The sequence below is a fragment of the Lactuca virosa genome, chromosome 4 (assembly GCF_052849685.1).
Source record: "Lactuca virosa cultivar CGN04683 chromosome 4, Lactuca_virosa_CGN04683_v6, whole genome shotgun sequence".
Lineage (NCBI taxonomy): Eukaryota > Viridiplantae > Streptophyta > Magnoliopsida > Asterales > Asteraceae > Lactuca > Lactuca virosa.
In genome coordinates this window covers 43,100,852-43,115,781 of record NC_136429.1, presented here as the reverse complement: position 1 = coordinate 43,115,781, position 14,930 = coordinate 43,100,852, and the positions used below count along the sequence as shown (strand labels likewise).

At 32.4% G+C, this 14,930-nt stretch overlaps 1 protein-coding gene and 2 long non-coding RNA genes across 4 annotated transcripts; all 3 read left to right on the top strand.

The window, feature by feature from the left end:
- The first annotated feature begins 6,102 nt into the window (after positions 1–6,102).
- On the top strand, positions 6,103–9,256 carry LOC145103939 (basic helix-loop-helix (bHLH) DNA-binding superfamily protein). 2 transcript variants are annotated; one of them, XM_079041222.1, is made up of 7 exons: positions 6,103–6,573; positions 7,530–8,067; positions 8,226–8,378; positions 8,503–8,568; positions 8,667–8,732; positions 8,884–8,922; positions 9,004–9,256. In XM_079041222.1, exons 1-7 carry the CDS (start codon positions 6,212–6,214, stop codon positions 9,166–9,168), a joined length of 1,389 nt encoding a protein of 462 aa, XP_078897348.1. In that variant the 5' UTR covers positions 6,103–6,211; the 3' UTR covers positions 9,169–9,256. The 2 variants fall into 2 exon arrangements, with proteins under 2 accessions (XP_078897348.1, XP_078897346.1); XM_079041220.1 differs by having other exon boundaries at positions 6,108–6,573; positions 8,497–8,568.
- A 1,432-nt stretch (positions 9,257–10,688) lies between these two features.
- Positions 10,689–12,513, top strand: LOC145168763 (uncharacterized). The gene is made up of 5 exons (XR_013742072.1): positions 10,689–10,829; positions 11,631–11,897; positions 11,997–12,106; positions 12,285–12,315; positions 12,405–12,513. It is a non-coding gene; the product is annotated as an uncharacterized LOC145168763 (long non-coding RNA).
- A 91-nt stretch (positions 12,514–12,604) lies between these two features.
- Positions 12,605–13,378, top strand: LOC145168650 (uncharacterized). The gene is made up of 2 exons (XR_013741984.1): positions 12,605–12,743; positions 12,940–13,378. It is a non-coding gene; the product is annotated as an uncharacterized LOC145168650 (long non-coding RNA).
- The last annotated feature ends 1,552 nt before the right edge of the window (positions 13,379–14,930 follow it).

Genomic DNA, 14,930 nt, shown 5'->3' with positions numbered 1-14,930 from the left:
AACCCTTATGATTGATCCATAACAAGTTCAATTATAAGATACATCATGCAAATGATTCTCAACCTCATCAACCCACAAAAGAAACCCACTCGTAGGTCCCAACAGATTTCACTACCATCAATTAGCAAAATTAGGTTAGAATTGAAAAAAACCAATTTTTTGTAGAATGGAGTGGCATATTCGGGAAAGCTTAGTATTCCCTACCAGTATTCTTCTTAGTGGTGGAAGTCCTTATGATATCAATACTTCCACAATCGCACGTCACCATCTTTTCTTGTTTGGATGCAGCAGAAGAAGAAGAAGAATGAAGGAGATGAAGAAACTTAAGAAGAAGGAACTGATAAAAAGAAGGAAGTCGTTGCAAATAATAAGGCATGGACTGGTCACGTGGTCAGTGTGACATTCCCTATTTTTCAGAACAAAAAAAAAACTTTTCTTTACACTTTAAAATTTTCAATAACTTTGTTTGCGGAAAATACTAGTACAATAAAATATTTTGCGGAAACTGTATCGTTTTATTAAAATGTCTTGAGTAAAGATGTTGTTTCAAAATACAAAACCCTAAGGATGTCAAAATCAATACACAACATATGTTACAACGTAAAGACCTAATGGTCCTGAACACAATGGTGGATCTACATTTGGATCCCGGGATGCCCCTCAAAAAAATTTCAATAGTATAAATTTTTCTGAAAATTTTTGTTTATGTTGCGGTCCTTAATATAAATATTTTCAGCAAAATAATAACAAAAATTTGTAGTTGGTTCAGGTGGTTATGTGATAGGGCATTTTTCTTGAGGTTGTAAGTTTAAATCTTCTTACTAACATTTTATTTTCTTTTATTTTCGCATCTATATAAAAGGATTTTATATAGCATCATACGGATTTTATACCTATTATATTATGAACTTGTGAAAATTAAACACAAGTATTGAGTTGTCCAAATGGTAAAGTGCTGAAATGTTAACTTGGATGTCCTTATATCGAATCTCGGCCTTGACATGGGTGTATTTTATTTTGTTTATCAGTTTCTATCCTTATCCCTTTAACTTTTTCCTTATAATTCTAAAATTGTCCCACATCGGCCATAGCATGAAACATAGCTCTTATACATCTATTATATAAGCAACACAAGCTTCTTAATTCTCAACAAGTTAAACTTTACAATGAGTTTGGGTTTAAACCCGAAACTATGTTTGGAAAATCAAAAAAAAACCCAGAAACTGAACCCATCGGTTTGGGATACCCCTTTACTCTGACCCTGGCTCTACCACTTCATGAACATTGTTGTAGGTTGTCTCTTAATAACCCGTCATCCTAAAAAAGTTCTAGTAGCTTTAGCCCTATTACTTGTGATGCATATAATTTGAGTGGATCAATTTGGGAAACATGGTGAGACACATAGGGTTTTCAATCCCACAATATTATTATGATAATAATTTATAATTATTAATCCTACAAAACCGACTATTTCCAAACAATATATAGATAAATCCCATAACTTAGATATTTATAAAACCTTACACCTATACATACCATCCTAACCGATTCTCATAAATCCTAGTCCACGATTATCAGGAAGAATCAACTCACCTTGTGAATCATTTATAGCAATGGTTGGACTACAAAGCTAGGGGCTTCCTTGGTCGGTGTAAGTCATAAAATAAATTTAATCCATCAGAGTATTTGATGAATGTGGTATCCCATTTCATCTACGTCTATGGGTTATAAGTCCACATTGGCAACGTAATTCACAAGACCATCTAGAATAATCAAGAGTTGCCATTTTACTCTGAGATATGACCATACATACTCTTTCAGTTTCCTGATCAGACCCACCATATTCGACTGTCAAAAATAATACTATATCGTACTTCGGTACATAACCCATACATCGACACCTGATAATGTCACAAAATAGAGTTCTACTATCCGTTCCTATCCCACATACCCTTAATATGATGCTACCTAATATCCAATTTTAATTGAACTTAGCATCCTTTATAAGTCTTATTTCATTATTATGCAAGACTATAATACTTGCAATTAACTTACAAAACCGTTTTCCTGTTTGTACCATATTATCGCAATATAGTATACGACTACACTTTTATCCAACTTAGCTGGAATTAATTATCCCCTTATATGTATTAATTTAAAACTAGACCAGACTATAATATAAATAGTCAACTTCCAGTACGTATTTCTTGTTAATGCAATATTATTATAACACATGGTATGACTAAGTATTCCTTTAACTTAATTTGAAGTAAATATCATGGACAAACCTTAGTTTGTAACTAGACTAGTTCAATATTCATTATTAATAAAGTATTCACGATATAGAGTATGTCTATACTATTTTCCAACTAAAGTGGATCAAAACACCCTTTATATGTCTCAGTTTAAAAACTTAGATAAGATTATAATCCTTGTAATCAACTTCCAATACTCAAGTTGTTTAGATAATACTATCCTAATTTAGTGTGTGTATTTAACACAAAATATCATGTATTTATACATTCATCTTTTAAGTAATAATACTTTGATTAAGGTTGTCATGTAACATATCGTATATACACATAAATAATCATATTTGGTTCACACATTGTATGTTTATCAAATATACATTTAACTAATATTCCAGTTAATAAGCAATTAATTCACAAATAAACTTTCAATAGATAATTAATACTTTTTAATAAATATTTTGTATTAAAATCATCTTCAAAAAGTAAATATGCACTCACCTGATATATGTGGACAACTCACATGAGAGTCATCTTTTTGACTGACACTTTTGGTTTTCCTTTTTAAACAACATAAATACGAATATTACTAAGTCTTAGTATTTGTTCGTATTTATAAAGTTTAATCGTTATAATTTTTTTATCACATTTATCAACAATCCCAAAAGAATACTAACTTATAGATGATAAAGAACAACCAGGTAAGATCATATCGGAGGTAGGATCCGTTTGGTATATAGAGATACACTGTTTGGAAAATCCACTTTAAACACCTTACAGATCTAGCCTAAACATCACTCTCGTAAGTATATCCATCAATATAACGACTAGTATTACTGATAAATCTTATTTATAAGTTAATAATAACGTTTACAAACATAAATATAAGTTATACTTAAAGTACGTTAAGCATAACTCAACTTACAGGTTGTTTAACGAAAAACCGGAAACTGCGCTGACAAAACTTCAAAATCGAAAACTTCTTTTCGTCAGACTCTCTGACATCTCAGATCCTTGCTAAAGTACTATAAAACCCAAGAATATTGGAATCAAAATGGGGGGGGGGGGTCTTTTGGAGTGAAATGTAAGGAGAAATGAGCAAATCACGTAACTTATTTATAGTCTGCTAGGGAAGACTACGCTTAGCGTAGGGATAGTGCTACGCTTAGCATAAGGATAATGCTACACTCAGCGTAGTGGTGTAGGCAGCAAACATTGAACCTGGTGCTGAAATGTGCATTAGACGCATTTAATTTTTCGAATCTTTCATACGAGCTCCATCTTTTACATTCTTTTTATCTCCATGTTCGTCTCGAAGAATACTACAACTTTCTTTTAGGTCTCAACATCTAATTCTCATTTCATTTTTGCTTTATATTTTATAAAGGCTTACACTGTTACAACTCTTGCAAAAATCATAACTTCTCATACGAACTTCGTTATCGACGTTCTTTATATCGTCGATTTCGTATTAAAGAGTACTACAACTTTTATTTTCATTGTTTCGGCTAACAATCAACCGATTTTTATTTTGATATCCATGTCGCACATTGTTTTACTATGTCGCACTCGAAACTTCGAAAAATCATAACTTCCTCATACACAGTCAGATTTAGGTGTTCTTTATATGCACACTTCTCTAATTACTATTACTAAGACTTGTGTTTAGATTACTTAGGCTAATAAGCAACCTATCTCCAATTCATATTTTGACAGACGTTGTCATGTAGGGTTGAATGCGAAACTTCGAAAAATCATAACTTTCTCATACGAAGTCAGATTTAAGCGTTCTTTATATCGAAGGGCCTGTGAATAAGACTACTGCAACTTTATTTAAGATTATTTATCATAAATAATCTTTTATTTTTAATGTTATTTTATCGTTTAACGATAATTTTTATATTAAGATTTTCTACAAATATTATACACTCCTAATATTTGTCCACATAACGTGTAAACGATAATTATTTATTAACTCGTAACGCATACGAATAACAATCATCCCATTAAGGATTTTAATTTTTTGATTAAATGCATAATTATTATTATTACACCTCAAACGTCTAGCCCGAATTTGCAGGCGGTATAGTCAGCGTTTTAGATGAGGAAGTCACCAGTTGACCCCTTCATTTCTTACAAAAGGACCTATTTGAGCCAACAAAACCAACTTTATTCCCTTAAAAGGCATGCAAATAACTTAAGAGACTAAACGGGCAAATGTGCCACACATAGTAGTGCTAATGTGTCATTTCCCCTTCTCGGAAATGGTATTCCTCTCCCTCGGAAATATTCCTAGCAAAGGCATGTGGGAAAGTCATACTTCATACAAAATACTTTCTTGGAAATTTTTAGAAAATTACAAGGAAAACCATCAGAAAGGTTTTCTTAGGAGGGTTTTTTTGAGGAAACAAAATCCCTTGGAAATTAAAGATTATACAGAACTTTTACATACACTTGCATGTAATTAAGAGGTTTAAAAGTAGTAAAAAATATATGTTAGAACTCATTTTTACATGTGTATACATTATTTTGGGTGTTCTAATGTGAAATTTTAATTAGGTCTGACAATGGAGCGAGTTTTGACTCTGATCTGATCCAAACTCTTAACAGTTATATGGGTTTGTAGCATAGTTTTGATCCGTTTACCCGTTATCGACTCGTACCCGCTAACCCTTTTATTAAAAGGGTCGGGTATGGATCATCATCGATCCGCTCCGCTTATAACCTGAATCGTATAAATTTTAGAATTATATATTTATATTTTATACTGTCTAAAGTTTACTTTTAATTCCAATTGAAAGTCCAAAGAGAAAAGGCCAAAGTTTACTTTTAATTTCAATTGAAAGTCCAAAGAGAAAAGGCCGAAGATTAAATTGTTTTTACATAGGTCTTAAGGACTCGACTTCTAGACTTTTAATCATCTACTAAGAATCATGATGTCATTTATTTGTGTTTCATCAAGCAATCACCAATTTCATTTGTATATCAACAAAGTCATTTATCAACCAGAAAAAAGTTTGTAATTGCTATTCTTTTATCAATGCAATCGACGGTCAAAAATAAATCAGAAGTTACTACAATAATGATTTTAATTCCAATTGAAAATCCTCGAGTGTAATGTGTTTTCTAAATCAACATTTGTTTTATTTGATAAATGTTATTTTAAGATTTACGAAAAATGTGTTTGATTATTTAAAAAACCTACGGGTTACGAGGCGGGTTTGGATATATGTTGATTCGGTGGATAAGGGTATGAGTTTGATTATTCAAAACCCTACCCGTTACGGAGCGGGTTTGGATCAAGATCGATTCGCTCGAAACCCGCCCCATTGTCGGGTCTAATTTTAATACCATATATGATGATGAATTTAAAGTTGCTATTTCATGGTTAATACTAAGATTGAGGTGACAAAAAGGATATCTAGTCATTTCTTCTCATCCTGATCGGTAAAAAGAGTTATCTATCTGTTTCCTATGATTCTAGTCAAGTGTACCTTGAGTATGTACCTAAAGATGGTGTATCATGTATGTTTAATTTTGTATGTCTAGCTAAAGACTATCTAAATTCTATCTATACTCATATATTTGACCAGCAACGAAAAAGCACTTTCTCTTTGGGTATCCCAAATTCACGACATATATGATTAGTAGGACAAAAAATCCAAACTACAGTTTCGGGTTTCTATCATTCTTGTTTGTTTTCCTCCATTTGAATGGCATTTTATGTACTAAAAGTCAGAGGACACTTTCTTACACTACAAATTCATGCTGGCCCATCCATTAGTATATAATAATTGTCCACCATCTAAGTGGAAGAACTGAGGTTGCATATTTTAGTGTAGGCACTGTGCACTACACATGATATGATATTAATTCATAATAGAACTGCAAACACTCATACATAGTCCTCCCTTTATATTCCAAATAGCCTACCCCCATCCCACCCCAATACCCTTCAACTTATGTTTCTGAACGTAATCAGTAAGTGTGCAATGGCTGAACAGTGCAATGAAACCTCTGTTGCAACATCTTCTTCTGCAGCAAAGTGGTGGCCGGATGTACATTCAAGTTCTCTCGGCTCCTGGACGACTGGTGGTGCTAATTTTGCAAGTAACCAGCCATGCACCAACCCTCAAGACCCTAACTCGAATTGCTCTGGTGGAGATGAAGATGTTTCTATTTCTACTTCGTTTACAACCAATGCTTCCAACAACTCTGGGCTTAGCATGGAGTCTTCCCGAGGTCTTGTAGAGAAAGCTTCCACCACCGACCTGTATGGAGAGGCGGTTTCTGATAATCATCACCTCTGGAATCAAGTTTTCATGTAAGTTATTAAACGAAAACGACTCTACACTTGATACCTAACTTCACAGCTTTTTTAAACGTAGTCAAGTGATTGTATCAGTGACTCAGCTAATAAATTAAACCAGTTTTTTATGAAATTAAAAGCAGCTGAAATAAATATACAAGGCGAAGAATTTATAAAAATCGTACAAGAGCTATCGTCCATTTACAATAATTAAATTCACTACAATATGTGCATCATGATTAAAAATTATATTATACATTCTACCATAAAAGATAAAAAGATCTTAAATCTATCGTTACAGTTTCATTTTTTATTTGGATGATTAAATCACTAAACTTCCTAAAACACTCTAACAGGTAAATTTTGCAAAATATTTACCGGTAATTGGTTACCTGATCCGTTCATATTACATGGCCTGCCAAAACCCGATATAGGTTTTTTCCTGACAACATAATTTATACATATGTAATCGAATGGTTTGCTAGGTTTGTGCTGTTTATGCAAGCAACCGGATGTACCAAAAACTACTTGTCAAGCATTTTAGTTTGTTGAGAGTCGAGAGATTTAATCATACAAAAAAATTATAAGGACTTACTTGCATAAAATTGGAAAAAATATATATGATTTTTATGAAAAGACCCTTAAAAATTAATTTATCGGTAACATGTTCATATTAATAAATTTACTCCTCAACAATTATTGCTAATGGTAATGATGGGCTCTTGATTGGTAGATAAGGGAAAACGGAATCCTTCTCGAAGAAGAGAAACCCAAAAGGTTTTTTTTAGTGGGTTCCTTTTGTTCTTTCCATTCTGCCACTTTACTTTAGCATAACCTAACATTCTCGTGTATATTTTATGTTTATCACCTCATAATATGTATAACTAAAATATGTTTGTATATTTTATATTCATTAAATTTGGCATACATATTTGTTGTGGTAGCAATGAGTAAAGTATATACACATATAGGGGCGTGGGAACTACAGGGGAACTGCAGAATATATCCACTCGGATGTTTGAACCAGCTGCTTGCGATTATTTGAAGAAGATGGACAGTGGATGGGAGTTTTCAAGCCCAACAAATCTCCACCAATTTCAAAAGAGTTTTAATGGATTCAACGATGGCCTATTTCAAAGTAAGAATCCATCTTCAGTAAGTACTTGGTCGATTGCGCCCCCAGATGTGGAAACAAATCCACAATTTGATCCATACAGCAGTCAATTTACAGCCATCAAGAACGAACACACAGATAGTACTGATATTGAACGTGGGGGGTTACTCCGGAGAGGATTAAGTAGTCATGCTATTGAATATCAAGCAGAGATCAACGACATGGTTGTTGCTGATAATAACAAGTATTATTACAATGGTATGCCGGATTTGGAATGTGCTAACGGAAGGGGTTTTGTTGATTTGGTTGCTTTTGGCAGCTCTGTAAACAAGCCACCATCAGGTATTGTGAATTTGCGGGACCAAAGGAAACCAGACATCAATAGTTCTTATCAGGCAAAGCTCTCTCTCTCTCTCTCTCTCTCTCTCTCTCTCTCTCTCTCTCTCTCTCTCTCTCTCTCTCTCTCTCTCACACACACACACACACACACACACACATACATATAATATACCTTAACTTTTAATATTTAAACGTGTCATCACAAAAATGGCAGCCAATAAGAGGAAGAAGCAGCACACTTACTAAAGTCAATGGAAGAGGGAATGGAGTTGCCAATGATCAAGGAAAAAGAAAGAAATCAGACGACCACTCTGGATTACTAGTAAAGAAGCCTAAGGTTGAGACATCTACAGTTTCATCAACTAAGGTATCCATCAATTTATTTTGTTTAATTGGAACCTATTATAATCTGCATTAAATTTTATATGATGATATTTTTAAAACATATTAGCTAGCTAATACATTATATGAAAAATCCAAACAAGGTTCAGCTTCCTAAAACAAAGCTTGGGGATAAAATAACAGCACTTCAGCAAATAGTATCGCCATTCGGCAAGGTACTCAAGAACACATGAAACATGATCGTCTAATTTTTCGTTGCATTACCTTTTTTTTTTCTTGCGACTGGAAATGTAACTTCCGCTTAATTTTTCAGACGGATACAGCTTCTGTATTATGGGAGGCTATTGGTTATATCAAGTGCCTACAAGAGCAAGTAGAGGTAATACCGTCTTATACAATTGATACTGCATATACGTTGTAAAATATATTTACTTAATTACCACAAAATACAAATAAAAGTAAATTTATAGTTATCGTCAACCCCACTATAAAAACTGCCGGTTATCTAATACAGTTATTACCTTTTGCAGTTATTGAGCAACCCATACATGAAGACTAATATCATCAAGGTGAGAGGAAAAAAATACTTCAGGAATTACAATCCAAATTGAGAAGCGCCTGAAAAACTAATTGCTTGTTTTGGATTTCAGGACACATGGGTGAGATTCGAAGCAACAGATCGAGGAGATACGAAGCTAGATCTTAAGAGTAGAGGTCTGTGCTTGGTTCCCACATCATGTACTCCTCAAGTGTACCATGAAAACAATGGATCAGACTATTGGACTCCAACATATAGAGGATGTTTCTATAGATAGAAGGATTTATATCTGTTTAACTTTGGATAGATAAGCTCAAGGCAACAACTTGTTTGGCTATTTAACTTTTCGCAAAGAATTTATCGTATATCAACGTCTTTGTCGTGAATTATATTAGTATATATATGGATCTATAGTTCATGTATAAAGCTAAGTAATCTAATTAACTATCTCCAAATGTATAACACATAATATGGATACACTACAAAAAAAATCATAAATAGCTACGGAAAGTTACTATGGAATCAAAATCCGTTGCTATTTTACTGCGGAATATGCTACGAAACGACTTGTCGTAGCTATTTTGCTACATAAATGGTTACGGAATTGCATTATGTTAGCTAAATCTTAAGTAGCTACGTAAAATTGTTACAGAATCTAAATTTATAGTTATTTTACTACGGAATATGTTACAAAATGATTGGTTGTAACTAATTTGCTACGGAAATGGCTACGGAATTGCATTCCGTAGCTAAATCTTGAATAGTTGCTACAGAATTAAAATCCGTAGCTAGTTTACTACAAATAATGCTACAATTTTTTTGGTTGTAGCTAGTTCTCTATGAAACTTGTTACAAAATCCATGTATGTAGCTAGTTGGCTACATAATTGGCTACGAAATAAAAATACGTAGCTAGTTAGCTATGGAATTGGGATCCGTAACTATTTTTCTAGGAAAATTTGCTACAAAATAAAATTTTGTAGCTAATCTATTATGGAACTTGTTACAAAAATGTGAATTTGCAAAATAGCTACGAAATCAAAATCCATAAGTATTTGGCTACGGAAAATTTCGTAGTCAAGTAGTTACGAAATATGTTTCCGTAGCAAAATATATAAAATTATTGAAAAAAATATATTAAAAATACACAATTATCTTTGAAAACTCAACAACAAAAATAAAATATTATTTTTAATTGTTTTGAAAATTTAATTATAATATAATTTCTACATTATAAATATCCCGTTCAAAAATATTTCGTTTTTAATATACTTTATCACTTTTCATTTAATGCCCCTTATTTTCTATTAAAGTAACAAAATCTACCTTCCACTTTCCACTTTATAGTTTTTATTTTACTGTTTTGTTTATTAATTTGTTTTATTAACTAAACTTATTTTTTGTATATATAAAATAAAACACATGGTAATTATTGTTATTTTCAACATTGTCTCTTTTTAATGAATGAGAATTTTAAAGTGCTCGACACCAAATAAAAAATGTTAAAACTTTCTTAACCATATAACAAAAAATAGTAAAGTTTAAAGTAAATACTATAGAACATTAAGGGTGTATTTTGAAAAATCTTTGCAAGTTGAGGGACAAATTAATCGATTGGACATTAAAACCCATGAATGTTGTTTGTAGAATTAATTTTATCTTGTCATTAGACCTTTATATACGAATCCTTCGTGCATATAGGAGTACCCAAAATTTTTTGACCAGTCTTATTAAGGGCAAATGGGTCAGATCACATGACCCAAATAAGTCTTCTTCCCCAAATCAGAGGTATCCGGATCAAACTTTTCAATCGCCGATCGCATTCCTCATTCCCCAAACGGTTTATCGATCGGAGCTCCTCTCACTCTCATTTGCTTTGTCGTTCGCCGCCTGCTCCGTCAACCGGTAGATTTTTCTCGATCGTCTTCATCCCTACCAGGTAACATTCTTCTCTCTTCTTTTTGCTCCATTTTCTCTTTCTATCATCCAATGACTCAAAGGATAATGATCTCTCCATTAGATTATTCAACATAAATAAGTCATAAGTTTCTTATATGCTCAAATGGTAAGAAGAATCATGCATTGTGAACGAATGACGATCTGTTTCATTCACTGCTTTACATTATTTAACCAGCGATCATACAGACCCGCACCTCATACTTGTCATCCAATTTTTGTTTTTAATTTGACAGTTACAGAGCTTAACGCATGTATCTTTTAACTTATCACTGATTCAAAACCCTAGAAATCAACTCTTAGTAGCGTTCTCCTGTTGTAAATTTATTTGTTTTGCAATCGATTATCTACTTGCAATGCAGATTGATTGAACAGTTCTTAACTTTTATGTGGTAGTGGAGAAAATCAATTGATTAAGTCAAATTGTTTGCCAATTTAGTGGTTTCACGCTTGATTGCTGAGAAAAAATATACGATTTTTGATCGACATTTACATGAACCAATTTCTAATTAGCGATGAAATTGCTCTTGATTATAGTTCCTCTGCTTGGAATATCGTATGTCTATTCGGGATTTGTGATTAGTTTGTTTGATTATAGTCTTCTGAGATCTTTTACCATGTTTAATCGTCAAATCAATGTCTCTTGGACTTGTAGCTATTTTTGTACTGCATTCATCGTTCCTGACTAGAGTCCATTTCTGTAATTTGTGAGGATACCTGTGATTTTTTACTTCTTATTTTGGGATAATTATTAGGACACCATTTGGTTCAATGCTTTTGCTAGGACTTGCTGTGTGAAAACAGTTCGCTGCTCAAAACAAGCTGAACAAGCATCCATTATCTGCAAAAAGTTTGAAAAATGGCTCATGGATTTTGACAACTGATATATAATGAAAATATGAAATATGATGAATGAGCAGAGCATGCCTTTTTTAGTGGAACACCATCCTTCTCAGGGCTAATGTCATGGATTGCCACCAATACTTCTGCTGGTGTCAGTGAGGGCCCCATATGAGCTGAACCCTGCTCACACCAACAACAAAATTTTTAGGTAAAACTATTTTCTATTCTATTATTATTATACTACTTCATCTTCAGTTATACTTAATGTGGAACCACAAAAAAATTGAAACCTGCATTATGTGGCCAGTGCTGTCTGAAACTTGTCCAATGGAAGCTGAACAAGACGTGGGAAAATAGGCAAAACCTCATTCTATTTCTATGATTTCTGCAGGGATTGTGGGAAACAAGTTTACCTCGGTATTTAAGAAATTATACGTAGCATTGAAATCCCATTCTATTTCAATATGTATATGAATCTGTTTAATTATATTTATTTAAATTCTATATATATATATATATATATATATATATATATATATATATATATATATATATATATATATATATATATATATATTCTTAATTATTTTTGTAGGTGGATTTGATATTGCACATGCTGCTGCTAGGTAAATATCTTCTACACTTTTTCAGTTTTCTGACATTAGTTTCATCATTTAATCATGTCAAATTTTATAAACCTGATATTTTTCTACAGGGCATATGATCGGGCTGCTATAAAATTTCGTGGTGTTGATGCTGATATTAATTTCAATATAAGCGATTACGAGGACGACTTGAATCAGGTTAATTTAACTAAATTTGATGTATAATCTAAAAATTGTTTCTTATAATTAGTTGAAAATCCCAATGAATATTCTGTTAATTTATGTATATCTTATGTTACACAGATAAAAAACTTGACCAAGGAAGAGTTTGTGCATATACTTCGTCATCAAAGCACTGGATTCTCAAGAGGAAGCTCAAAGTATAGATGTGTTACCCTACACAAATGTGGTCGTTAGGAAGCTCGAATGGGCCAATTTCTTGAGAAAAAGTGAGTTTTGTCATTTAGCGAGTTGGATTTGTGAAATTAATATTGATAGAATTAATTTTTTTTGTTTAAATTTTGAAAAAAGTTGTAGATTTGTTATTTTTTCGAAAAAGTATATAAAAAAAACTCTTATCTTATATTAACTAAAAATATTGTAGAGGGGTGACGTTATTTATTGTCACACGTTTTTGGTTTGCAGATATATCTATCTTGGATTGTTCGGTAGTAAAGGATCTTCTGAAATGCATCGCGAACAATACGAGGATAATAATGCCGAGACAAAAGTCGAGATTGAGAATTTGAAGAAGTTAGTTGAGACGCAACGCGAACAATATGAGGATATTCAACAAAAAGATGAGGATGTTCAGCAAAAATATGAGGATGCTCAAAAAAAGAATGTGGAGTTTCAGCAGAAAAATGTGGATGTTCAAGCAAAGTTTGAACAACAACTTGCACAAGCAATGAATGTCATTAACACATTGAGTGAACATGTCAAAACTTTTATTAATCAATGATAGAATATGATGTATCGAATAATGTTTTACGTTAAATTTGTAGCGACTTTTGATTTTGAAATATGTATCTTTTGATGTATTGGATATTTCTTTTAGTTTCTATAGAAATACTTTGTTATTTTTGGTTTTATATTAATTGTATTTTTGTAAATTGATATAATAAGTCAAATTAAATAACCGAATTTTATAGAAAAAATGGTATGGAACGATTGTTATGGAATTGACTACAAAAAAGTTGTTACGAAATTTGCTACGGAATGATGGGCTACGGAATTTGTTATGGAACGAATGGCTACGGAATTTGCTACGGAACAATTAGTTACAGAATTTGCTATGGACCAAATGGCTGCGGAACTTGCTACGTAACAATTAGCTACGGAATTTGCTATGGACCAAATGGCTACGGAATTTGCTACGGACCAAATGGCTACGGAATTTGCTACGGAACAATTAGCTACGAAATTTGCTATGGACCAAATGGCTACGGAATTTGCTACGGAATAAAATAGATACGGAATTTGCTACAAAATTCATTGTTACGGAATTGTGATGAAAGTGTGTTGTAGTTGAAATGCTACGGATAGACGTCGTAGAAACGGCCATAGCAAAATTGCTACGGAACTATAATTTCGTAGTTAAACATTTTGTTACAAGAAATCTTACTATGGAATCTCATTGGCAAATTCCGTAGCAACTTCCGTAGTTATTTAGGTTTAGCTACAGAATTACATCATTTTGCTACGGAATTTTTCCGTGGTTAAATCGAAATTTTCTTGTAGTGATAGTTGATAGTGAAATTCATATCCTTACTTTTACTAACTTTGATTTATGTATAATCTGATGATATATAATGAGCTTAAAAATGCTTTAATATGATGAGAATTAGATGCTTTCTTCTTCGCTTGTCTCTTAAACCAACTTTTCTGTATTAATTCGCTCCACTTTGTGTTACAAAATAAAAGAATGGGTTCCCAACTGACAACATCAACTCCTTGCTTTGCGAGGATACGGGAGAGGGCTCACATTTGGCAATGATATCAAGCAGCCCTTTCATAAATACGTCACATATCATTCGCATTGCCACCCTGCTTGAAGCCCTCGATTTTGAACTTGGGTCGCCTATGGGGAGTGCTTAATTACCAAGTCTTACTGAGTTGAGCCATCAGGTGGTGGTAGTTAGAGGATAGTGGAGAAGGCTCAACTTCGATGATAATATTAAGCAACCCCTTTGAAAACTGTGTCGCACACTTTATACTAAAGTTGAATTTTGAATTTTCTATGGAATAATTGTTAAGTAGAAAATTATAATACGAAAGAAAAAATGTAAATGATTTTCTTTTTTTAAATATTTCAAGTTTTCTAGTATAATATATAATATCAACAAATAGTTATAAATATATAATGTAAGATTAATAAAAGTTATTAAATACAAATCAGGTTATAACACATCTTTAGTCCAAAGGTTTTGTTTCATGGAAATATCAAATATGGTCTCCAATCCAAAACTAAATTAGCAAGCTTCATCTGCCATCGTAACATTATCAGTTTAGGCTAAATTTAAAATTTTATTAAATTAAACAAATAAATTGATTAAATAAGAAATTAAAGAATTAAAGAATTAGATAAAAATAAAAGAGTATAAATATGATATTTATTATTTTGTAAAAGTAAACTA

Coding starts and splice junctions, on each gene's coding strand:
- LOC145103939 (XM_079041220.1), top strand. CDS start 6,212: ATGTTTCTGAACGTAATCAGTAAGTGTGCAATGGCTGAACAGTGCAAT. Junction 8,379..8,496: donor CTACAGTTTCATCAACTAAG/GTATCCATCAAT, acceptor AATCCAAACAAG/GTTCAGCTTCCTAAAACAAA. Junction 8,569..8,666: donor TAGTATCGCCATTCGGCAAG/GTACTCAAGAAC, acceptor TTAATTTTTCAG/ACGGATACAGCTTCTGTATT.